Source organism: Lampris incognitus, chromosome 5, assembly GCF_029633865.1.
Source record: "Lampris incognitus isolate fLamInc1 chromosome 5, fLamInc1.hap2, whole genome shotgun sequence".
Taxonomy (NCBI): domain Eukaryota; kingdom Metazoa; phylum Chordata; class Actinopteri; order Lampriformes; family Lampridae; genus Lampris; species Lampris incognitus.
This window is the reverse complement of record NC_079215.1, coordinates 21901576-21926320: the sequence shown is the minus strand read 5'-3', so window position 1 is coordinate 21926320 and position 24745 is coordinate 21901576. Positions and strand designations below refer to the sequence as shown.

The window sequence follows — 24745 nt, the reverse complement described above, 5'->3', positions numbered from 1 at the left end:
GGAAGTGTTCCCCACCGAAGATCATGCGAAAGGACCCAAGGACTTTGACTTGGATGTTGATCCTATTCCTATCCAACGCAGCTTCGGACTTAGCTGGGATCTGAAGAAGGACATATTTATCTTCTGTGTAGCTGACACCAAGATCAACAATCTCTTTGATCCATTCAGGTTCGGCGCACCCATCACCATCCAGGGCAAGTTCCTGCTATGAGAATTATCAAGTGAGGCTCTTGACAGGGATTCCCGCCTTCCTGAAGATAAGGAAAACTAATGGAGCACGTGGACGAAATCACTGCAAGATCTCAAGTAGCTGAAGATTCCCAGACTATATGCCACTGCCACCCTCTACAGTTCTGAGAAAGGAACTTGACATTTTCTCAGATGCTTCTGTCAAAGCAATTGCAGCAGTAGCAAATCATCGTGTCATCGACAGAGAAGTGTGCCATGGACACTAGATCTTTTGTATACAGAGGTTGGGTTCATACATTGAGGGCCCCAGACAGAACCCAACCCACACCCTCTTCATTTGATGTTGTGTATTCTGGTTGCAGGAACACCTGTATTTTCACCATTTTCCCAAGACACGCACCTTGTATTCCTTGCCGAGACATTGGGTAAAGCTGTCAGAAAAGTGTGGTGTTATGCTACTGGTTGCTACTGTCTACCATATCAAGTTGACTTCCATCAAATGCCTTATTTCATTGGGAGCCAGTTGGTTGCCACTTAGACGGAAAGCAGAGAAATCCTGTAGATGGAGCGAGTTATTTTGCAGCAACTCAACTTTGACCTGGGACGCCCTCTGCCACTATATTTTCTGAGGAGGGCTTCAAAAGCATCCAACTGTAATGTAGAGAAGCATATGCTTGTCAAGTATCTGATGGAGCTGACCCTCCGTGACGATGACATGATACACTACCGACCCTCAGAGATCGCTGCTGCCTCCCTGTACTTTGCCCAGCTGATGCTTGATGAACTGCCTTGGTCTGCCACACAGGGGCACTACACAACATACGATGAAAACCACCTGAAGCCAATCGGGCAGCTCATTGCTAAAAACGTTGTGATTGTGAATGAGGGGAAAACAAAGTTCCAGGCTGTAAAGAGCAAGTATTCAAGCAGCAAACTGATGATCAGTCTCGTTCCTCAGCTCAAGTCTTTTGTGCTGACCAACATGGCTGCTGTTCTTCTCAAACCCTGAAATCCTTTTTTAAATTTTTTTTTTTAATTTATTTTTTTAACCTGTACTTTATTTTAGCAAGACATGACTTTTTGGAGCACGGTGGCACAGTGGTTAGGGCAGCATGGTGGTGCAGTGGTTAGCACAGTTACCTCACAGTAAGAAGGTCCTGGGTTTGAGCCCCGGGGTAGTCCAACCTTGGTGGGTCATCCTGGGTCGTCCTGTGTGTGGAGTTTGCATGTTCTCCCCGTGTCTGCATGGGTTTCCTCCGGGGGCTCCGGTTTCCTCCCACAGTCCAAAGACATGTAGGTCAGTTGAATTGGCCATACTAAATTGTCCCTAGGTATAGAATGGGTGTGTGTTTGTGAGTTGGCCCTGTGATGGCCTGGCGGCCTGTCCAGGGTGTCTCCCCGGCTGCCGCCCAATGACTGCTGGAGTAGGCTCCAGCATACCCGTGACCCTGAGTGCAGGATAAGCGGTTCAGATAATGGATGGACAATTTCTCTGGCTGCTCAAGCTTAGACATTACTGTGCCTGTTCGATTTCCTTTTTCCATTGTACTAGTAATATAAAATGACAGCCAACTATTCTCTCTTTTCAGTATGTCATCAGTTGATTTGAATGAGGACACAATCAGTGTAGATGACTTCAATGGCATTAGAAATGCCACGTAAGTCGGTGTGTGTGTGTGTTTGCGTGCGTGCGTGCATGCATGTGTTTGTGTTTCCCATTTCTAAGCATACCTTATGTATGGCTTTTGTAACTTTTATTTTTTTATCCTCATGTAGCATTGACTGGGTGGATATAACATGGAATCCGGATGAGGACACAGAGGATTTGTCCTCTTTAGAGGAGGGTGTCACTGAGGAAATGGATAGCGACACTGACAGTGATGATCCAGACTACATACCACACATTTGTGTGGAATTACACCATGGTAAGAAGAAAATCTAAATAATGTCAGAGATAACACCCTTCCATGTTATTTTCTTCCTTGTTCTTTTAGAATTCTCAATAAACAACGTTGCTGCATGTATCACTGATGGTAGAGTGTAACTTACTGTTACTGTTGAAGTTACTAGCGATTATGTTACCAATACATAGGCTAAGCTACTCCTCGGCTTTGAATTTGGCTTGGATAAGTATTTGGCTTCAACATCTATGTAAATATTGACAGGTTTATTGTCAAGCTTTCTACAGTTCTACAAAAAACATAAGCCACCTGTATTTTAATAGCGATAAAAATGCTTCCCCTTATTGAGGCTAACTTACACTCGGGCAGCAGATGCTCTGGATTCTGCCACATTTCTTGTTTGGTCAACTAGCCCAGTTATTAGTGTTGTTGCACTGGTGATGCTCGTCCATGAATTTGGTGGCAGAGCATCTGAAGGAGCACTGAAGGGAGGGTGTATTTGTTTGGCTGTTGAGTTCAAATATCAACGATCTTTTTCCAGAATCACTGACTCCACCTTTAATGGCTCATACTGGAGATCAGCCATACCAGTGTGACGTATGCGGCAAAAGTTTCTGCTACAGACAGGGTTTTAACAACCATAAGAAGACCCACAATGCCAAGCCAATAGTACCCACCAGACAGTTAGGCAGACCCAGGCAGCTGAATGGTCGGAAGAAGGCAAACGAGACCAAGACGATCCCTTTGACTGACTCGGATAGAGAAGACCTGACCTTGGATCCTCCCAACCTTGGTATGTGGGCTGGCTACCTGATTTAACTACTTCTCTTAACAAGAGCCATTATGCTTAAACACCTTGAGTATTGAGGTACTTATCAGATTAGATGAAAATTAAATAATTTCTGTAGGGAAAGTGGGTTGTTGCACCAGCATTACATAATCACCATAAGACAAGTGGATCCTAATATGTGGCACATATGATGATGCTGTCACCATGGACTAGTTTTTGGTATGCACTCTGTTGTTTCACTATTAATCATGCAGTAACTTAGAAGTGGGATGTTGTGGTGCATTATGTTACCTACCTTACACCATGCTAGACCTTTGACATTTTATGTCTATCCCAACCTTTTTAATTTGACAAGGTGGTTGAAAAGGTTTTTGTTTTTTGTTTTTTTTGGATAGTGTGTCCTTTGTGTTAAGGCAGAGAGAGAGCCAGAGCACAAGAATTTCAATGTATTCCATACACATGACAATAAAGTTGAATTTGAACTTGGAATATTAATAATAAATAATGGAGTTTTAATCTATTCTGTAGCAGAGCAGGGCAGTATATTGATATATTGATATTGTGATATGAGACTAGATATCATCAGGCATTTTAGTTATCGTAAACTTGGTTGTTGTTATTCCCTGGTCTTAAAAGCTGCATTACATTAAAGTGATACAATTTTCTGAACTTATTAGACTGTTTTAATTCTGTGAAATTAACAATTAAATGCCTGTACCTGCTTGATCATCACGTCTGTATTACTAAGGATCATTTCTCAGATTTCTGGTTTTTTTGTTTTTTTGTTTTTTGTTTTGTGTAATTATCTTATGAAAGCACCAATCTAACGCAAAATATCACCACATTATTGATATTGAGGTATTCAATCAAATATGTTGTGATATTTGATTTTGTCATTATCGTCCAGCCCTATATTATTGTTGCATGAATTAGTTATTCACTCATTTGTTGAAAATAAGATTTAATGGTCAGAGAGGCTGTAGCCTAGCTGGAGGTCTCATAGTTTAATCCTGTGCGACCATAGTGTCAAAATATCCATTAGCATGGTACTAAACTGTACCATCTCTTGAGTCACTGTACTAGCTGCCCCAAGACAACGCCCCCTTTAAATACAACAAAAATATTTCAGTGTAAAAACAAATGGCATCTATATTCAGTTTTTCCCCGCATGACTTTATTAAGTAAAACATAAGGCTTATCTCAAAGGTTTATTAGTATTAAAAGTCATTCAGTTTTAGTATTTCTTAACATACATGGTTGTTGGAAGTGCAATTGGAATAGTGACTTTTCTTTTTCTTTTGGCTTTCCCCCCCTTTTTCTCCCCAATTGTATCCGTCCAATCACCCCACTCTTCTTAACCATCCCGGTTGCTGCTCCACTCCCTCTGCTGATCCGGGGAGGCCCGCAGGCTACCACATGTCTCCTCCAATACATGTGGAGTCACCCGCTGCTTCTTTTCACCTGACAGTGAGGAGTTTCGCCAGGGGGACGTAGCACATGGGACGATCACACTATTCTTCCCAGTCCCCCCCCCCCCCCCCGAACAGGCGCCCCGCGCCAGTGCAGTGACCAGGACATATGCCCACATCCGGCTTCCCACCCACAGACACAGCCAATTGTGTCTGTAGGGATGCCCGACTAAGCCGGAGGTAACACGGGGATTTGAACTGGCGATCCCCATGTTAGTAGGCAATGGAATAGACCACTACTCTACCCTGACACCCCTGGAAAAGTGACAATTTTGTTAAGTATGGTACAAATGATCTGTCCTAACTAATATGTCATTGGCAATTGCAGGAAACAGTCCAAACCATCACCGTGATAACCAAGAAAATCATGCAGTATCTAACAACCAGGTGAGGGAAGTGTTATCACCAAGTGAATTTTGTTCAGTTCTTTACTTTACATAAATTCCTGAAGTTAAAGTTGCTCTCATGTTTATTTTTCTTCTATTTTTCCAGGTATCTCAGTGGAACCACTGGGACACACACCCAAACTCATCTTACTGGAAAGAAACGGATGGCCACCAGCCCTACAACACTGCTGCAGGACCTGGCATGAGTTGTAGTTCCCAGCACAAGGGGACAACAGTAAGTGATGCCAAGAATGGGGCAGTAAAGATAGTTTTGACCATATCGTCACCTTCTTGAAATAATGACCCAAGTCATATTTTCAAGTTTTTCAAAAAACAGAATAAACTGACAAATTTTGTTTCAGTTTCAGTTTATTCTGTTTTTTGAAAAACTTCAAAATATGACTTAGGCCATTATTTTAAGAAGGTGACGATATTCTAATATGTGGAATTCGGCTCCTACAACAGGCACCACATGTAGCAGCTTAAAATAGTTAAAACTCAAATTAAGTCTTATTTTATATACTGCACAAATTCAATGCACTGTACACATCTGTATCCATGTGAGAAAAATGTTAATCTGATTGTGATTACAGAATGGTGAGCACCTTCAGGAGAGTTGTTTAACAGAACAAGCCCCTTGTCCTTCTGAGACCTCCCTGGTGGCACCAACACATCCATCTGAACCTGGGTTGAGTCGATCTCATCCAAATAACACCATATCACCGAATACACACTTCAGCAACAAGGATACTGAGGTGAAATACCATGATGAACAGAGACTCACAGGGCAGGTCCAGGATCACAGCACATCACCCACAGGTGACTTAACTTTGATTTTAAGGGAAGCTATTGTTCAATTAAAAAATCTGCTGGGGCAGCATAGTTGTTTATTTGCAGGTTCCTGGCTTTGTGAGAAAGTGTCTAATTTAGATGGATATACTTACAGATAAATAATCTTCGTACCTTGACTCAAATGTCCATTCCAGTGAAATATCGAACTCTTATTTATTCAACTTAAGTTCTTCTCCATATTTTCCCCCAGTCTCCTGCTTGTATGACACTGTTCCTAGTGTTGTGAGATGCATGGAGAGCCACTGGGCAAAGTCATCATCATTCATTTTGAAAATAACTGTTGTAGGCACTCATATTCCTACCATGGCAGCTCGCCTGCAACTTTCAAATTAGTTTTAAGTTGCTGCAATGGGACTTTAAAGAAGAAATAGAATTCACTAAGAAATTGATGGCCATTGCTTGAACTTTTTCTGCATCTTAATTTTCTGAGGAAAATGAAATTATACTTAATATTTACAGTGCTATTATAAAGACACCATTGAAATTCTCCCAGATAGCAGGCAGTAAATGTGTGTGTGTGTGTGTGTGTGTGTGTGTGTGTGTGTGTGTGTGTGTGTGTGTGTGCGCATGCATGTGCCTGTGAGAGATTGGGGGTGGGGTCCAATGGTCTATGTTTGGATTGATCAGCAAGGCTTGATTGAACAGAGCCTTGTTATATTTGTAATAATAGAAATCCTTTCTCATTCAGGAGAGGCTTGTAGTGGAATGCCGGCCAAAGAGGAAACCAACACATATGAGGAGCCGCGTTCCCAGGGAACAGGCAAACCTAGAAAGATCTATGATTGTTCCACATGTGGAAAAGTGTTTTCTCACAATGCTGACCTGCAACGACACCTTGTAATACACTCAGGAAAAAGGCCTTTCAAGTGCTTGACATGTGGGAGAGGATTCACCCAGAGTGGAAACCTCAAAACCCACATGAAGGTTCACAGAGGTTAGAACTGAGAATAATCAAACTTAACTGTTGAAGTCGCTTTCAAAGCATGCTATTATAAAAGAAGGATTTCACAATGAATGACTGTGAACACCTTTTATTTTCCCCACAGGAGAGATGCCCATCGTAGTTCAGGTGCAAAGTTCCTCTAAATCTGAAGAAACCCAGGTAAAAACCCATGTTTGTGGCGAGTGTGGAATGGACTTTCCTCAAAAAGAACAGCTCGAGGAACACCACAGGATCCACAAGAAACCGTATGCCTGTGCTGACTGCAACAAGAGGTTTAAAAACGAATATTATTTTAAATTGCATAAGCGCATTCATTCTGGAGACTCCCCTTTTCTGTGTTCAGAGTGTGGAAAAAGATTTGTCACAGCAGATACTCTTAAAAAACACAAGTTCACGCACACTGGAGAGAAGAACTTCCGCTGTGACCTGTGCGGGAGGGCATTCACACAGTCATCGCACTTGAATATGCACCTCAAAACGCATACTGGAGAGCGGCCTCACCTGTGCTCCATTTGTGGTAAAAGTTACTCCAAAGCATATCACCTCAAAGTCCATTCACGCGTTCACAGTGGAGAGAAACCCTATTCTTGTGAGAAATGTGGGAAGTGTTTCTATTATTCTCAAGGCTACCGAGCACACCTGGAGACTCACGATAAGAAGCCAAAGCGGCCAACAAAACCATTGGGTAGACCGAAACAACAACCAGTAGTGGCAAATGTTTGACAAAACATTCATTTGGGAGGTCATGTATTTAGATGTGCAACTACTAAAGTCAGGTATATGGTAAAATATAAAAACTCTTATATACAGTTTACCAACCTTTCTATTTGTGAAGTAATAATTTTGAGGTATTGGAAACATGTATCAGAGTATTCATATGTGGTAGAGTATAGAACACTTATCGCAGAATCAATATTTAGGTAAAACATCATAATGATGTGATTTATCATTATATTGATGGGTTGATGATTCTTAAAATCTCTGTTTATCCTTTTATTTTCCCTTTTTCCATACATTTTTAGCAAAGACTAGTTAAAAATCCTGTTATTAATTAATAACTGGATTAATTTTTATATATCCTGAACAGTTTGTTTTAAGTAAAGGTTTTATTTATTTATTTTTTTCATGACATAGGTAAGTCCCAACTGGTCGACTCTACGTCAGCATTGGCTTTGCAAGGTTCAGGGCTGATTTGAAACGGTAGACGGTGTGTTGAGCCATTTTCAAACCATGAAATATCAATTTTTATAAATTTGGTAAGAAATATCAATATTAACACCAGCATTGATGTTACATCACCGTCATTCAATTTACAGCTCAAAAAAACTCATTTGTTTTTAGTACCTCTTTAATCTGGCTGTAGATGATGGATTGTGGCTTTGAAAGAAAATAACATGGAATTTGTTGAAAATGTAATTATTCATTCATTCATTCATTCATCATCAGCCGCTTCTCTGGGTTCGGGTCACGGTGGCAGCAAGCTAAGTAGGGCACTCCAGACGTCCCTCTCCCCAGCAACGGCCTCCTGCTCCTCCTGGGGGGATTCCAAGGCGTTCCCAGGCCAGATTGGACATGGAATCCCTCCGAGTTCTGGGTCTACCCCGGGGTCTCCTTCCCAGTTGGCCGTGCCCAGTAAACCTCCAAAGGAAGGTGCCCAGGAGGCATCCTAATCAGATGCCGAACCACCTCAACTGGCTGCTTTTGAGGCGAAGGAGCAGCAGCTCTACTCTGAGCTCCCTCCAGATGTCCGAGCTCCTCACCCTATCTGTAAGGCTGAGCCCAGACACCCTACGGAGGAAACTCATTTCAGCCAACTGTATCCATGCACTCACCCTTTCGGTCACTACCCAAAGCTCTTAACCATAGGTGAGGGTTGGAACGAAGATTGACTGGTAAATTGAGAGCTTTGCCTTCCGGCTCAGCTCCTTCTTCACCACAATGGTCCGGTACAATGTCCACATTACTGCTGATGCTGCACCAATCCGCCTGTCAATCTCCCACTCCATCCTACCCTCACTTGTGAACAAGACCCCAAGATACTTGAACTCCTTCACTTGAGACAACAACTCGTCAAAGTGTAATTATGTTAATATTAAATATAGCTCACAGAATAGTATCCAATTCAATTATTACAAAATCTGTTTTTGCCAAAAATGTGTATTTTACTACACACAGCCAGAGGTTAAGTTAAGGGATCTAACCTGTGATATTTCTTTTGCCTCTTTGCTTTATCTTGGTTTAGTAAAGATATGGTTCTTCAAAGAAGGTTGAATCAGTTCATCTGGATACGTTTATTGACGGATACGTTTCCTATGGGGCCTAAGAGTACATCTGTCGCCAGCTTACAATGCTGTGATTGCAAACATTCCCCAATCCTCCCTGAATCGTACACATGGCCATTGAAACTCTAGTTAATGGCCACGGCAGTTTGCATATGAAACCAGTTGTTTTCAGTCGTTATGCAACTGTATTGTTTGTAAGGATGGGGATACCTGCAGTCAGTTGAGACTGAAGAGGTCATTCACTTAAATAAGTGATGAAACGTTTCTCAATAAACGTTGTGTCCAGATGAACTAATTAAACTTTCTGTGAGTTTCTTACCTGGATTATTGAGCATGCATAAAGATAGACCTTAACAGCATTTTCAAAATTGAACTAGGTCACAGTAAAGTTGTGCATGTAAACATGGCAAGTAATGGGCACATGGTTTGCCTATGTCGCCACAATGAAACCTGAATTATATACTTAATTTGGAGTATCCTGTGTATTGGTAAGTGATAGAGGGCTTTCTATGACAAATTGTGAAATCCCCAATTAAACTAGTATTTGTGTATAATCCAAAGAGAGGTGAGGAAGAGGCATTTTCTTAGAGTCAAAGAAAACGCAAATTCTCATTCTCAGTTCGATCTGGGTCCAAAGAGCAATAGTAATATTCAAGTACTGCTGTAGTGACATGAAGTGGAAGCCCTAATATCTCTGTGATATGCTCATGTCACCTGCCACTGAGGCGGCAGTGCTCCATTGAGAGATTTGCCATAGCTTAGCTGGTCCTGAACTCCACTGGGTGTCCTGAGGCTGGGCTCCAGTGGAGCTGGTTGGTTGTGATTGGCCTGTGCAGATGAGGTGGGTGTGATCTGCTCCTCCCCCTGTGGGCTGGAACCACTGCCCTTAGCATTCTTTGTGGAGTCGTATCGTTGAGCTGCAGCAGAGGTGATAGGCTGATCCTCTTTGATTGGTGGAGTGGTTTGGAAAACTGAAAGAGGACGTTAGTATCGTGTCTCTGGTGTTCCCACAGGCGTTTTACGGTTGGGGGGGGGGGCAACTGGATAAGATGAGTCGTCTCTGATGAGAGAAGACATCGTCCTCTGACCGGCTGTCCCTCTCCTTCTCTGGACGAGCCGTCCACAGTCATGGCTTGTCCCTGGCCTGGAAGTCTACCCCCGTTGGTCCCTGGTATCCTGATGTCTTCCCATGCAGGAGAGAACATGTCAAGGCTGCTGCGGCCAGCACTGCTTGGCTTGTCCAGGGCAGAAAGCTGCCCACTGCTGGCCCTCAGCCTCCCTGGAGAACACCTCCACACCAGGGCCCCCTGTACTGTGGGTGTGTCCATCTCTTCTCTCCTGCAGAGGGGGCAGAGCCTGTTCCGCTGGACAGCTTACTGCTGATGCTCCTGCTGCTGGAAACCTTGAGTTGAGTGATGAAACGTCTTTCAATAAAAGTATCCAGATGAGCTGATTCAACCTTCTTTGATTTTCTTAAATGGATTATTGAACGTGCGTCAAGACACTTGGAGTCAAAGTGTTTTGAAATGAGGAATTTCAAATTGATAACATGCTTTGTTGTGGGGAAAAAGAATTCAAATGTTCGCTGTTTAAGGGACTAGCTTTAGCAATGTGTCCCAATACGATATTTTTTCCTCTTTTTCTCCTTTCTTTGTACCTTTGGGTTATATCTCAATTTTCCTATATAGTATAGTTCTAGTAAATATGAATAACCTTCGCTTTTAGGTAGATTTCCCTGCTGGCTTTTCTGTTCCATTGTTAGAAGATCGCTATTGTAATGTTGGTGTATTTTCCATTTTACTTTATCATTTTAACGTTTGTCTTCAAAACATTGGTTGATGTTTGTTTTCTGATTTGTTTTTGACAGACTCGTCTAGCCTTTCCATCAAAGCCATACAGATTCCCGCTACCGTCCTCTGTGTAGAGTAACCCAGTATTGGGTTAATTTTTGTGAAAGAAATATGACTTTGGTTACCAATGTTAGATCGAATGAAACAAAAATACTACATCTTATCTATAACGTACACCGATCAGCCAAAACATTAAAACCACCTGCCTGATATTGTGTAGGTCCCCATCGTGCCACCAAAACAGCTCTACCTGCCAAGGCATGGACTCTACAAGACCCATGAAGGTTTCCTGTGGTATCTGGCACCAAAACATTAGCAGCAGATCCTTTCAGTCCTGTAAGGTGCAAGGTGGAGCCGCCATGGATCGGACTTGCCAGTCTAGCACAGATGTTCCATCGGATTAAGATCTGGAGAATATGGAGGCCAGGTCAACACCTTAAACACTTCATCATGTTCCTCAAAGCATTCCTTAACAATTTTTGCAGTGTGGCAGGGTGTGTTATCCTGCTGAAAGAGGCCACTGGCATCAGGGAATACTGATGCCATGAAGGGATGTACTTGGTTTGCAACAATGTTTAGGTTGGTGGTACATGTCAAAATAACATACACATGAATGCTAGGACCCAAGGTTTCCCAGCAGAACATTGCCCAGGCACCACACTGCCTCTGCTGGCTTTCCTTCTTCCCATAGTGCATCCTGGTGCCATCTCTTTCCCCAGGTAAACGATGCACACACCCGGCTGTCCACATGATGTAAAAGAAAACATGATTCATCAGATCAGGCCAACTTTTTCCATTGCTCCGTGGTCTAGTTCTGACACGTGCCCATTGTAGGCGCTTTCGGTGGTGGCCAGCATGGGCACTCTGACCAGTGTGTGGCTACGCAGCCCTATTCGCAGCAAGCTGCAATGAACTGTGTCCTGACACTTGTCTATCATAGCCAGCATTAACTTTTTCAGCAATCTGAGCTATAACAGCTCTTCTGTGGGATTGGACCAGACGGGCTTGCCTTTGCTCCCCATGCGCATCAGTGAACCTTAGGCACCCATTACCCTAATGCCAGTTCACCAGTTGTCCTTTCTTGGACTGCTTTTGGTAGGCCTTGACCACTGCATACTGGGAGAGCACCCCACAAGACCTGCTGTTTTAGCGATGCTTTGACCCAGTTGTCTAGCCATCACAATTTGGCCCTTGTCAAGACGCTCAGGTCCTTGACGCTTGCCCATTTCCCCTGCTTTCAACACATTAACTTCAAGAACTGACTGTTCACTTGCTGCCTAATATACCCCACCCCTTGACAGGTGCCATTGTAATGAGATAATGTTATTACTTGTCAGTGGTTTTGATGTTTTGGCTGATCGGTGTATCATGAAATTACTTTTAGACATCTATATAAATCCTTTCTTTTTTCTGTTAACATGATTGATTGTATCTGTTTCTGAAGAATACTGATCATCAACTTGATCAAACTACTCATTGCAATAGTGGCACTCCTACGTTTTGCATGTTATAAACTAATGGCAGCTTTTTGATATTGTAATGGTGACAACCTGGTGCATTCTTCCATTGATACCTTGCTCTATGGATTGAGGCTGCTGCATTAAGCTAAGCAACAGCAAAGTAAAAAGGTTTGCGCAACTTTTATCCAATCATAGGAACACCTATGAGTGAAGTAGAGATTTTTGTTAATTGTTATGAGAATTATCAGTGTACCTGGACCATAAATGACAATTATCGTGGTTTGTTTTTTTTGTTTTTTTTAAGCTCCCTCATACCTTATTTACATTATATATTCTATGGGTTGCTTACAATTGTACTGTAAAAGGTGTTCACCTATCATTGTTTATTTGTTCTTGGCCTTAAGATACTTTTGCACAGGAAAATTGGAATATGATGCTTTTAACCAAATTGGGATATGATGCTTTTAACCATTTTTATGCATTATTAAACATGGAAGGCTATGGCTCTCCAGAGGCAAAATATGTTCAATTAATATTTTAATCAAGATTTATATGAATACCAAATTCCTGTCAGGTATTGTGAAATCATGGCCAAATGAATGAAAGTATGCTTACATCACTAAAACTATTTCCGTATTGAAATAATACTAATCAAAAACATTTCGTGAGTCATACCAGAATTCTGATATATTTACTTGAATGAAGAGACTGAATGTTGCTTGCCTTGTCAAATGGAGAAAAAAAAGTTATTTGTACTTGTACATCCTGCATCTGACCTGAATAAACCAAAAAGAAAGGAAACTTAGTCAGACACAACTGACATTACCTCACAGAACAGAAGATCAGACCTATCGAATAGGAATACCCCTGAATTTCAGATATTCCTATACCTTGAAATAGTTTTAATTTGCGGCTGTGAACATGTACCACCAAGCCCTATTGCAAGAAATGACTGGCAGTCCCTATGGTTTGGGATCTCGGATATGAGTAGGGGGCATTTTTCTGGGAATAAAGGCATAGTTTATTTCATTTTATTTAAGACAGCGTATTTTTCTTGTACTCTTAATTGTACCAACAACGCCAAGCTAATTTCCTAATGGATGTAATACACCACTACCACTACTGCTAGATTTGGCTGCTCCCGTCAGGGGTCGTCGCAGCGGATCATCCATTTCCATCTCTTCCTGTCCTCTGTATCTTCCTCTGTCACGCCAGCCACCTGCATGTCCTCCCTCACCACATCTATAAACCTTCTCTCTGGTCTTCCTCTTTTCCTCTTGCGTGGCTGCTCCATACTCAGCATCGTTCTCCCAATATACCCAGTATCTCTCCGCCGCACTTGTCCAAACCATCTCAATCTTGTCTCTCTTGCTTTGTCTCCAAACCGTCAAACCTGAGCTGTCCCTCTAATATATTCGTTACTAATCCTGTCCTTTTTTGTCACTCCCAATGAAAATCTTAGCATCTTCAATTCTGCCACCTCCAGCTGTGGCTCCCGTCTTTTCATCAGTGCTACTGTCTCCAAACCACACAACATAGCTGGTCTCACTACCCGCTTGTAGACCTCCCTTTAACTCTTGCTGGTACCCTTCTGTCACAAAACACTCCTGACACTCTATTCCACCCTGCCTGCACTCTCTTCTTCACCTCTCTAACACACACCATGTTACTTTGAACAGTTTACCCCAAGTATTTAAACTCATCCACCTTCGTCACCTCTACTCCTTGCATCCTCACCATTCTGCTGTCCTCCCTCTCGTTCATGCAAATATATTCCATCTTGCTCCTACTGACTTTTATTCCTCTTCTCTCCAGTGCATGCCTCTACCTCTCCAGGCTCTCCTCAACCTGCTCCCTACTCTCGCTATAGATCACAGTCATCTGCAAACATCATAGTCCACAGAGACTCCTGCCTGATCTCATCCATTAACTTGTCCATCACCATTGCAAACAAGAAAGAGCTCAGAGCTGATCCTTGATGTAATCCCACCTCCACCTTGAACCTATCCATCATTCCTACCGTACATCTCACCACTGTCACGCTTCCCTCATACATATCCTGCACCACTCCTACATACTTCTCTGCCACTCCTGACTTCCTCATACAATACCACACCTCTTCACTCGGTACCCTGTCGTATACTTTCTCGAAATCCACAGACACTATGTAAGCTCTTCTGACCTGCTCTATACTTCTCCATCAACATTCTCAAAGCAAACATCGCATCTGTGGTGCTCTTTTTTGGCATAAAACCATACTGCTGCTCTCTAATCATCACCTTTCCTCTTAACCTAGCTTCTATTACTCTTTCCCATATCTTTATGCTGTGGCTGATCAACTTTATACCTCTGTAGTTGCTACAGTTCTGTACATCGCCCTTTTTCTTGAAAACTGGTACCAGTATGCTTCTTCTCCAGTCCTCAGGCATCCTCTCACTTTCCAAGATTGTGTTAAACAATCTAGTTAAAACTCCACTGCCATCTCTCCTAAACATCTCCATGCCTCCACAGGTATATGTCATCTGGACCAACCGCCCTTCCACTCTTCATTCTCTTCATAGCTGCCCTCACTTCCTCCTAGCTAATCCACTGCACTTCCTGACTTACCATCCTATCCCCACATCACCCAACCTTTTCTCTTTCGTTTTCTTCATTCATCAGCCCCTCAAAGTATTCTCTCCACCTTCTCAACACCCTCCTCACTTGTCAGCACATTTCCATCTCTATCCTTCATTGCCCTAACCTGCTGCACATCCTTCCCAGCTCAGTCCCTCTACAAGTCCTTTTCTCCTTCCTTGGTGTCCAACCTCATACAACTCACCATACGCCTTTTCCTTTGTCTTTACTACCTCTCTCTTCACTTTATGCTGCATCTCCTTGTACTCTGTCTACTTTCTCCATCTCTCGGACTATCCCACTTCTTCATTGCCAACCACTTCCTTTGTATACTTTGCTGTACTTCCCCTTTCCACCACCAAGTTGTCTTCCTTCCTCTGTCCAGATGACACACCAAATACCATCATAGCTGTCTCCCTCACTATTTCTTCAGTAGTTACCCAGCTATCCGGCAACTCTTCACTACAACCCAGTGGCTGTCTTAACTCCTCCCTGAACTCCACACAAGTCTTCCCTCTTCAACTTCCACCATTTGATCCTTGGTTCTGCCTTCACTCTCTTCCTCTTCTTGATCTCCGAAGTCATCCTACAGACCACCATTCGATGCTGCCTAGCTTTGTTCTCCCCTGTCACCACATTGCCGTCTCCACTCCCTTTCAGATCGTGCCTCCTACATAAGATGGTGCTTGAACGTTTGTGAACCCTTTAGAACTTTCTATATTTCTGCATAAATATGACCTAAAACATCATCAGATTTTCACACAAGTCCTAAAAGTAGATAAAGAGAACCAATTAAACAATTGAGACAAAAATATACTTGGTCATTTATTCGAAAATCGATAAGTTGCACAATGACAGAAATCAACGACCAGTTTCATGTGCAAATATGGGCGTGATCGTTAACTAGAGTTTCAATGGCCATGTGTACTATTCAAAGAAGATTTGGGAATGTTTGCAATCACAGCATTCTACGATGGCGACAGATGTAGTCTTAGCACCCCCACGGTTCAGGGATGGTCGTTCCCTCTTAACATAGATGGACTCTTTGACTCTCCGTTCAATCCAGCGTTCCTCCCCATCAAGGATGTGCACATCCTTATCCTTGAAAGAGCGGCCACTGGCTTGTAGATGGGCGTGGACTGTGGAGTCCTGGCCTGACGCGTCGGCTCTCCTGTGTTGTGCCGTCCTCTTGGCCAGTGTCTGTCCGGTTTCCCCAATGTACAAGTCACGGCAATCCTCCTGGCACTCAACAGCGCACACTATATTGTGCTGTTTGTGCTGGGGAACCCGATCCTTGGAGTGGGCCAACTTCTGGCGCAGAGTGCCCCGTGGTTTGAAAGCAACTGACTGACGCGGCGTTTGGAAAATATGCCTCTCAACTTTTCCGACACTCCCGCCACATACGGAATCACCACTGGTTTACGCTTAGACAACCGTTGTCCTTCTCCTCTTTCCGATTGGCTGGTGCACTGTTTGGGTGTCTTCCCGGCTTTGACAAACGCCCAGTTAGGATAACCACGCTTAACCAAGTCCTGTTTAATGTGGAATTTCTCCCCTTTCCCAGCCGCTATGTCGGTGGAAATATTGTCAGCTTGGTGGTACAGCGTCCTGATGACTCCTAGTTTGTGTTCCAGTGATGAGATTCAAAATGAGAGCCAAACCTTTAGTACTGATCGGTGTGTGTTGCTTTACGGTCCACATCAACAATCAAATGTCCCCCATCAGCAATTGCAATTTCACAGTCTAAGAAGGCTAACCGGTCATTTTTCATGTCCTTCCTGGTGAACTTGATGTGGTTGTCTAGAGTTAACGTGGTTGGTGAAATGTGGTACATCCTGAGATTTAATTTTAACCCAGGTGTCTTCCACAAATTCGAACCAATGGCTCGGTGGTGTCCCTGGATAGGACATCCGAGCCCTCTTTTACACTTCTTCCATAAACACTGGGGAACCCATAGCACACCCGTGTCTATTCCTATAGTACTGCCCCCTGTATGTGAAGTATGTGGACTGAAGACAGCTTCAGGAGCAGACACACTTGGTCAGTGTTAAGGGGGCCCTGTTGCTAGGGGTGGGGTCGTCCTGTAATTTCATACGGACTACGTCCACTGCTTCATCAACAGGAACGCACACGAAGAGAGACGTAACATCATAAGAGACCATTGTTTCATCCCTCTCCATAATGATGTCTCTCACGTTGTCTCTCACTTTGTCTCTCACTTTGCCCATCTACGGGTTAAGAATAGATGCAAGAAACTTAAGATGTAAGAAGAGATGTTATATGTCACCGAGTTAATCATACAATCTGGTGTTTGTCTAAGCCAGGGAGACACCCAAACATTGCACCAGCCAATCGAAGAGAGGATGACAACAGCTGCCTAAGCGTAAACCAGTGGTGATTCCGTAACGTTTCTGCCGTTATGCACCTGTACTGTTTGTAAGGGTGGGGATACTGCAGTCAGTTTAGACTGAAGAGGTCACTTAGATGAGTGCTGTAACGTATCTGTCAATAAACGTATACAGATGATTCAACCTTCTTTTGACAACAATAGCACAGTTTCCACCGGCACCTTGCTGCCCAACAGTACCGGTGGCGGTCGTTTTTAACCCGGGCCTCGCCCGATCCAGTAAAGAAATCTGATTTATGATCCGCATATTTGATTTCGTAAAGGTTGGCAAAGGATGCCCTTCCTCACGCAACCCTCCCCATTTATCCGAGCTTGGCACCGGTACTAAGAATGCACTGCAGCGGCAGGGTTTACTGCATGTAATGCATATGGCAATAAAAAGAATTGTTGGCCCTGATTTCTGATTCTGCATCAGAACCAATTTCACTTTTAAAATAGTCAGGTATGAATGCTTACATAGCGTGATTTCAAGACTGGTCAGCAGGTTAAACACATCACATCAAGGTTTTCCCTATGGGAATGACGGCTATGTGTGCCTAAATAGTTCCCGAAGTTATTTGCAATGAAATGTTCATGCTTAAATAAAGGTATGGGTGGGACTTTTAATTTGAGAGGGGAAAAAAGTTAACCGGAAGTACCTAAGCGATTTTGGCGTTGGCTAACTGGTAAAGCTGGTCAGATGTGACAGTTAACGCTAGTTAGCTAGTGAACGCGTTCTTTGGTTAATATAGATTTAACAAGTTGTTTGAGTAACGAATGATAAATTAGTAGAAATATCAGTGTACTTTGTGGTCACGCTTATTTGGAGCGAATACTCTCCATCTAAGGGATATCCACATTTAGGTTGGTCTGCGATCTATTGTCTTGTAAAACGTTAGCTAGTTAGCTTCGTAGCTGATGTTACGTAGCTATCAGGAGTCAAGATTCGACATTTGCAGTGCTGTAGAACAAATCTAACACTAATTTCGGCTCTGACTGTGGTAAATCGGTGTCTTATCGCTTATTAGTAATGGACAATGACAGTTGATGTGGTTGATGGCAAAACAAAATTGATAAAAGCAGCTAAGTAAGCGAACCTTGTTAGCGCGACTATAGCATCTCAGGTTAATGCCATTTTGCTCAAAGACACTGGGCAGCTACTGTAGTTGCTGGTCAGCGACGCTGCATCATGAATGAGACAGAATTGAAAGGTCACACACTGATCTATTTCGGTGCGGTCCTCCTTGTTATTTCTCTTATGGTGCAATCATAACCTACATATTAGTCAACTAACTTGCAGTCCGATGTATGATGCGTAATATGAGATTGTACCAGTCCATAGCCAGCTGAACATAGATAGGCATAGGCGTAAGGCTTCTTGTTGAAAATGCCTGTTGAGGTTTCCAGGTGTGCTTGCTACCTCAGACGACCTATCCCCCATTAAATCAGCCGTCTTGAGGCATTTTACTCTGTTAATTACAGAAGCAATAACTCCTCTTCAGAGTTGAGTTATTGGTGAGGAAAATATTTTTTTAAAGCAGAAAGAGGTACTGTCCTTAAGACAAGAAGGCCTGGGATCAAGCCCCAGTCGCAGCAGAGCGTTAGCTCTGTTTGAGTGTCCCCTAAGCAAGACACAGAATCAGCACCAGGCACACTGTTTTGTGGAGGAAAAAGTTTACCTAAAGGGATTTATTTAGCATCTCAAAGGAACTAAGGTTTGAAACAGACATGAGTAAAGTCTGCAGGGTTCTAGGATCAGAATAACTAACAGAAATGAGAAATCATATAAGAACTCGTACTGTGGCGCAAATATTGTAAAAGATTAGAATAAAGTCTTCAACTGCAAATTAATAGATTGGGGAAGATGGTATATAAGTAGGGGTGCACATAGCTTTTTTTGGTCTGGTTCTCAAGGGAGCACCTGGAGATGTTGCTCTGTACTCAGTCTTTATGCGGCACCTGGAGATGTTGCTTGGTACTCAGTCTTTAAGCAGCACGGTTATCCTACAAGCTGTCGTCATCACTACCCTCCTGACTGCTCTCCTCTCTGCCTTCCTCTCTGCCTTCCTCTCTGCCTTCCTCTCTTTCAAACATGGCAGATGAGGATGAAGGCCTACTTCTTTCTCCCTGGTTGAGTTTGAGATTGGCTGTTTGCATCCATAAGTCAACAGCTGGCTTCGGGTCAAAAGTTTCTGTTGTCATCTTAGACTAGTGGATGTGCATCAGGGATGAGAGGCAGGAGTCTGACAGACGAGATCTGTACTTGCTTTTTATTATATTGAGATGTGAAAATCCCCTCTCACGTGCAGCACTGCTCAAGGGCAGTGTAAGGGACAACAGAAGGACTTTATGAACGTTGGAGTAACTATCTGGATTACTTATCCTCACTGTGTTGACCAAGTCATACACAGAGGAGGCTGCCAAACGTTTTCCTGCTTGCTTTAAACACATCCATTCTCTTAGAATGGAGTCTCTTGTCAACAGACAAGCTGGCCTCATATTCTGGAGGATGTTAGTAAGTGTTGTGTTGCCAAAACTGTGGAGGTCTTGCATTTCTTGAGGCCACGTTGAAGGATCAAAAATTAAAAATTGATCACATGACTTAAGGGATTCACGTCTGCTTTCAAACTCATGAATTAGACCTCTCAGTACATCCACCTTGTCCCTGTCAGCATCAGCATTTGAAACTCTTTTTCCTGTACTTGCCTTCACTGTCGAGCAATAGTGTCAGCTGTCCAGCAGCTGCCATGAGCTCATCTTTGCATTCAACAATAGTCAATTTATTTTGCTGGAACCTGAGAGAGGTGAACTGTAAAATGTTTCTAGTGTCAAGCATGTTGGCTAGGAAACACTGAAAACGCTTTGTGCAGATATGTTTTAGGTCACTGTCATCACTTGTAGCCACTTGAATTTGAATGGCAGGTAGTAGCCTCTATATTTTCAAGAGTCTGCTGCCTCCATGCAGACCATCTGATGTTGTGAAACTTGACTAGTTTCACAAAAGCAGTGCCATTCTCATCACGTATCTTCTTTAGTTGTTCTGTTTTGTTGTTTTATTTTTTGCGCCCCCTCCCTAAATAAAAGCTCAGCAACTTGACAACGGAGCGATGAAATGTCACAGTATGGTACCATGCAATCAGCTGACTGTGCAGTTCTTGAGGGTGTGGGCAGTACACAGAATATGCACAAGGGAATCCCCAATTGCGACCATCTGACATAATTTGGGAACGACCCCATTGTAAACTCCCAACGTTGGCTGCTGCTTTGTCTGTACACACCGAGACCAACTTCGTCTTCCACTGATCCCCTATACCACAAGTATGGAAGAGCTGCTCCAGTCAGTTCACTATGTCCTGTGCCGCTCGGCTCACACCCACTTTAATTAATCCAAGGAAATGTGAGGTAAACTCTCTGTAGCTAGACACAGACACAATGTACACAATTTCCTGCTCCACTTGTGTTGATGTCTTCTGATCCATCAAAGAGCACACCCCAAAATTCAGCTGCCTTCAATTTGTCACTCAATTCTAAGCTTATTGTCCGTGCGATGCTCTGCGTGATGCAGGTCCCCCCTTCACGTGAATGATGTGCTCTCCCAACATTAACTCCAAGCCTCTTGAAAAGCGCAATATCCTCCTCATATGAATGCTGCGGGCATGCATATTTCACGTTGTGAAAGGCCAACAGAAGAATATTACACAGTGCTTGATGCTGTTCTTCGTTCAGTTTGTCCTGCCACATGTCAAGAGGACAAGTGGATTTCTGATCTTGGCTGCACCTGTTTGCACCATGTTCATGTGCTCTTTACTTGTTTCGTGCTTTTCAAAAGATGGATGACTGAATTTTTTTTTCTCCCTTTATAAAAGGCGCTGCTTTTATCTGCAAGATTGGGATTTTCTGCTGGGATAGGTTCCAGCATCCCCACGACCCTGAGAGCAGGAAAAGTGGTTTGGATAATGGATGGATGGATGGATCTCTGTGCGGTCGTCATCTGTTTGGAGCCAGGCTACTTTCTGCAGCCACTTTTCCGCGAATGCACATTTTTTTTATGTACAGGTTCAGTCTGGCATTTCTTGGGAGGTGGTGCAACACCAAAGGCTTTACTTAATGTAGTTTGCTTCTTGGACATTTTGATGATTGGACGAAAATCCTTAAACCAGAGAAAAAATTTAACTTAAGCTAGCTGTAACGTAAGCTAACTATTTGCTGGACCTCAAAGTTTAACAGTTAACCTTGCTAACTTGGGAAAAAACAGCATCCACTTAATCAAGAACAAAGGCTAAAATTTGCACGATTAACAACTGATTATTAAAATTGACACATTTGTCATAATGACTTTCTTACTAGTGATAAATGGAGAAAATCCTGTTGTTTCAGTATATAATTGTGTCCCAGAAATGTTACGCAAAAGCGCCTCTTTTTGTATTATCTGCTGCGCTTCATTTATTTTGACCACACCTGCGCACCAGTTATGTGCACTTCTGGGTATAAGTCACCATTGGCATGTTCAGCATACAGTTTATTGATTTGTAACTGATAACGCCAATATGAAATGTGGACCATCTCACAATGTAAACTCAGACATTCTGAGTCAACTAACACTTCCCCTGTCATAACTTACCAAGTAACACAACAGCCCCGCATAGTGAATGATGAAATTGCAGGTTTCACTATTGTTCCATCATTAGGAGTGACTATTTAAATGCTCACAGATATTTTAATTTTACTGTCCTTGGCAATAGGAATAACATAAGAATCATGTAACCCAACATTTCATACAGCTTGAATATGCAATGATAACCATTCTAAATTAAATAGAAGGGCTTGAAATATCTGTCACTGCTCACTGCCCCCCCCCCCGTTTGCTCACCCTGGTGTTGCTATAGTTTGGATTTTATGTTTATTTCATCATAACCTATCAAGCTGTTGGAAAAATATGAAGCACATTGGTGATGTTTAAAGATTTGTTAAAATGATGTAGCTTTAAACCATGTATCAGTTTATTCAAGCTAGATAGCCATAACTAATCATTCACTCTCCATAATGTGAACTATATCCTTGGTCAGATCCCTCTTTGATGCAGTTGATAATGGAGGTTACAAGTATTCTTCTGTTATAGTGTATCCTTTTTCTAGGCCTAATCTAATGGTTGCAGTTGCACATTTGTGAAGAAAAGGCAGTATTGAAAACTAGTTACCCTATGCAATTAAAAAAACAAACAAAACAAAAAAACCCATTGTATTTCAGTTTCAGTTATGGGTTGATAATTATCATATTTCACTTCAAATATCCAGAAAAAAAATAAATTTGGGGCCCATTTAGAAGACAGAAGAGTTTAATAAACAGGGAAGGTTTGCCTATTAGTTTTGCCTGTTTCATTTAGCTAAATTGATCTTAGTCCATCTACCGTGCTGGAAGGCACAGTACATTGGTAGTTAAAAAAGTCTTTATTGCAAAATGACGTTTTTTTTTTTAGCTATGATTTTTTTTTTTTGCTAATGGATGACTGCAGGGCACTAAAAGGAATTAGATTCAGAGCTCTGAATCTCCCCAAGTTGAGCTGATGGTCCTTGCCCATGTTAATGGCAAAGCAGTCTTTGCATGCATACCAGTTTTCAGAGCTTATTCTTGATAATGAAATAATGTTATAAAGAATTGGTACTAGTAAATCCCACATGCACTTTTCTGTAACCCTGATAATTGCCTAACTTATCAAAAGCCTGGTTTTAGTAGCCGAGACACTGGGGTATTATCCAGAATAGTGAAGAATATAGACCTTTATTTCCTCTATCCATTAGTTTTCTTTTGAGCTATCTTTTAATTATACTATTTAAAATAAATTTTATACATGCAGGTAAAGTCATTGGGATATAAAGATAATTCTAATCAATTTACCTAAAAGAAAATCTGATTTAAGATATGCGCGATTATGTGGACTATTGTGTGCATGTATACAGATAGTGATAACCAATACGGGTAACCAGTATGGGCCTTGGGCAAGTTGGGAATACATGCCATGTGATTGGTTCACTCTCTCCCGTAAAAGCTTTTTAACCCGGCAGTCTTGACAGTTTATGTTCAAACTGTTGTCATTTGGTTACATTGCTGCATTTGTTGCAAGGTCTTGAGTTTGCAAATTGCCCATACAACTTGTACAGAACATCTGTTCTGGCTTGTGTTCACACATGAGCCTGACGTGTACAATAGTGAGGAGATTTACAGGTTAGGTGGCATATATAAATGGGATTTAACAGATGGTTAGGGTCTATTGTGTCAACTGCAAAGAGCAATTCCACATCAAATCAAAATTTGGTCCGATAAAAAACATTCTGAGTAAACATTAAACAAATGAAGAACACTGTGACCTTCCTGTTTTCAAAAAAGATCATGGTTTTTGAAGGCTTAAATGATAACCCTGTTGAACTATGTTGATGTTCAGAGAAAAGACTCAGCAAATTAAGTTTCTCAGCTCTCAATAGCAACCTTTTTGGAGGTCTTTTTTTTTTTGCTGGCTGTTACATTAACATCACTTATTTTGCCAAGTTAGCTTGCTGGTTAACCAGCTTGCTAAAAACCATCTGGTTTTTGATCAGGTAATGTGAGCAAAGAAATCTTAAGGACATTCCTAAATTTATTATACTAGGGGCTAGTGTGAAGAGAAAATGCTGCTCTAAGTCACAGTAACATAAATTTTTAAATAAACCCAAATAATCAAAGCATAATCATAGTTATGATGTTTCTTTGTAGAGGTACCTGGACCCTGTGTATTTTTTTTTTTTTTGCTCAGCTGTATTATTATTTGTTACTTGGCAAACAGTCAAGTGAATAAATGCTCTAACAGTGAGTCTTAACATGTCCAAGATGATTGGCAGGAGAGTTCTGATGCCACTACATGATTTTTGGCAAAATCTAATTTCAGGCCATTTATTTCAAATTACACCGTGTCTCATGATCATTCACTTTTATCTTTGTACTCTACAAGGTTGTTCATAATCTGAAAAATGAGCTCTGAAAACCCAGAAGAATTAAGCCCCGCTCTGGTGCTGGTTGAAGAGGATCAGCAAGAAATAGGAGGCCTTATCAACTCTGACGGAGAGGAGGTGGAATTTTCCCATCTCGGTAAGTAACTCAAGTTAAACAACAAAGGTCAATATTTCCAGTTTTTTGTCATTTTAATGGAAGCTTTTTATGAAATTGATAATGGGCAATTAAATGGTTAGTGAAGAAATTACTTGAATTTTGACTGCAAGAACTTGGTTCTATGTCAGTAATGTAGATTATTGTGCAGTGCTAATTAACTGTTGGAGCAGCCTTTATCTAACAAGGTTACCATGGAAATAATCCTGCAGTTGTTTCAGCATTCCAAAAATACACTTCTGTTCATACAATCCAATGGAATTCAAACTTTAAAAAAAAAAGCTCTGTCAAAACATTCTCATCAGTTTGTATAACTACTTGAACTTTATTTTAATTGGACAATTGCAAATAAGATTTACGAACCCCTTTAGAATGTTCTTCATGAAACAAAAGTAAATGAAACAAGTAATTGCCTTATTTTAGTCTTTTGTTAATTTCTTAAGGTGTGTATCAACTTGTCAACACTTTAATGTGTGTGTGTGTG

General features: G+C 42.0%; 1 protein-coding gene across 1 annotated transcript in view; it reads left to right on the top strand.

Annotated features, from left to right (window-relative positions):
• The window catches only part of LOC130112903 (zinc finger protein 721-like), a 79623-nt gene that overhangs the window by 17478 nt on the left and 37400 nt on the right, over positions 1 to 24745 (top strand). Inside the window, exons 4-11 of the mRNA XM_056280426.1 lie at positions 1966 to 2114; positions 2632 to 2883; positions 4678 to 4736; positions 4842 to 4970; positions 5329 to 5554; positions 6276 to 6521; positions 6634 to 7215; positions 24145 to 24243. Coding sequence (XP_056136401.1) covers positions 1966 to 2114; positions 2632 to 2883; positions 4678 to 4736; positions 4842 to 4970; positions 5329 to 5554; positions 6276 to 6521; positions 6634 to 7215; positions 24145 to 24243 — 1742 coding nt within the window. The remainder of the gene's footprint in view (positions 1 to 1965; positions 2115 to 2631; positions 2884 to 4677; positions 4737 to 4841; positions 4971 to 5328; positions 5555 to 6275; positions 6522 to 6633; positions 7216 to 24144; positions 24244 to 24745) is intronic.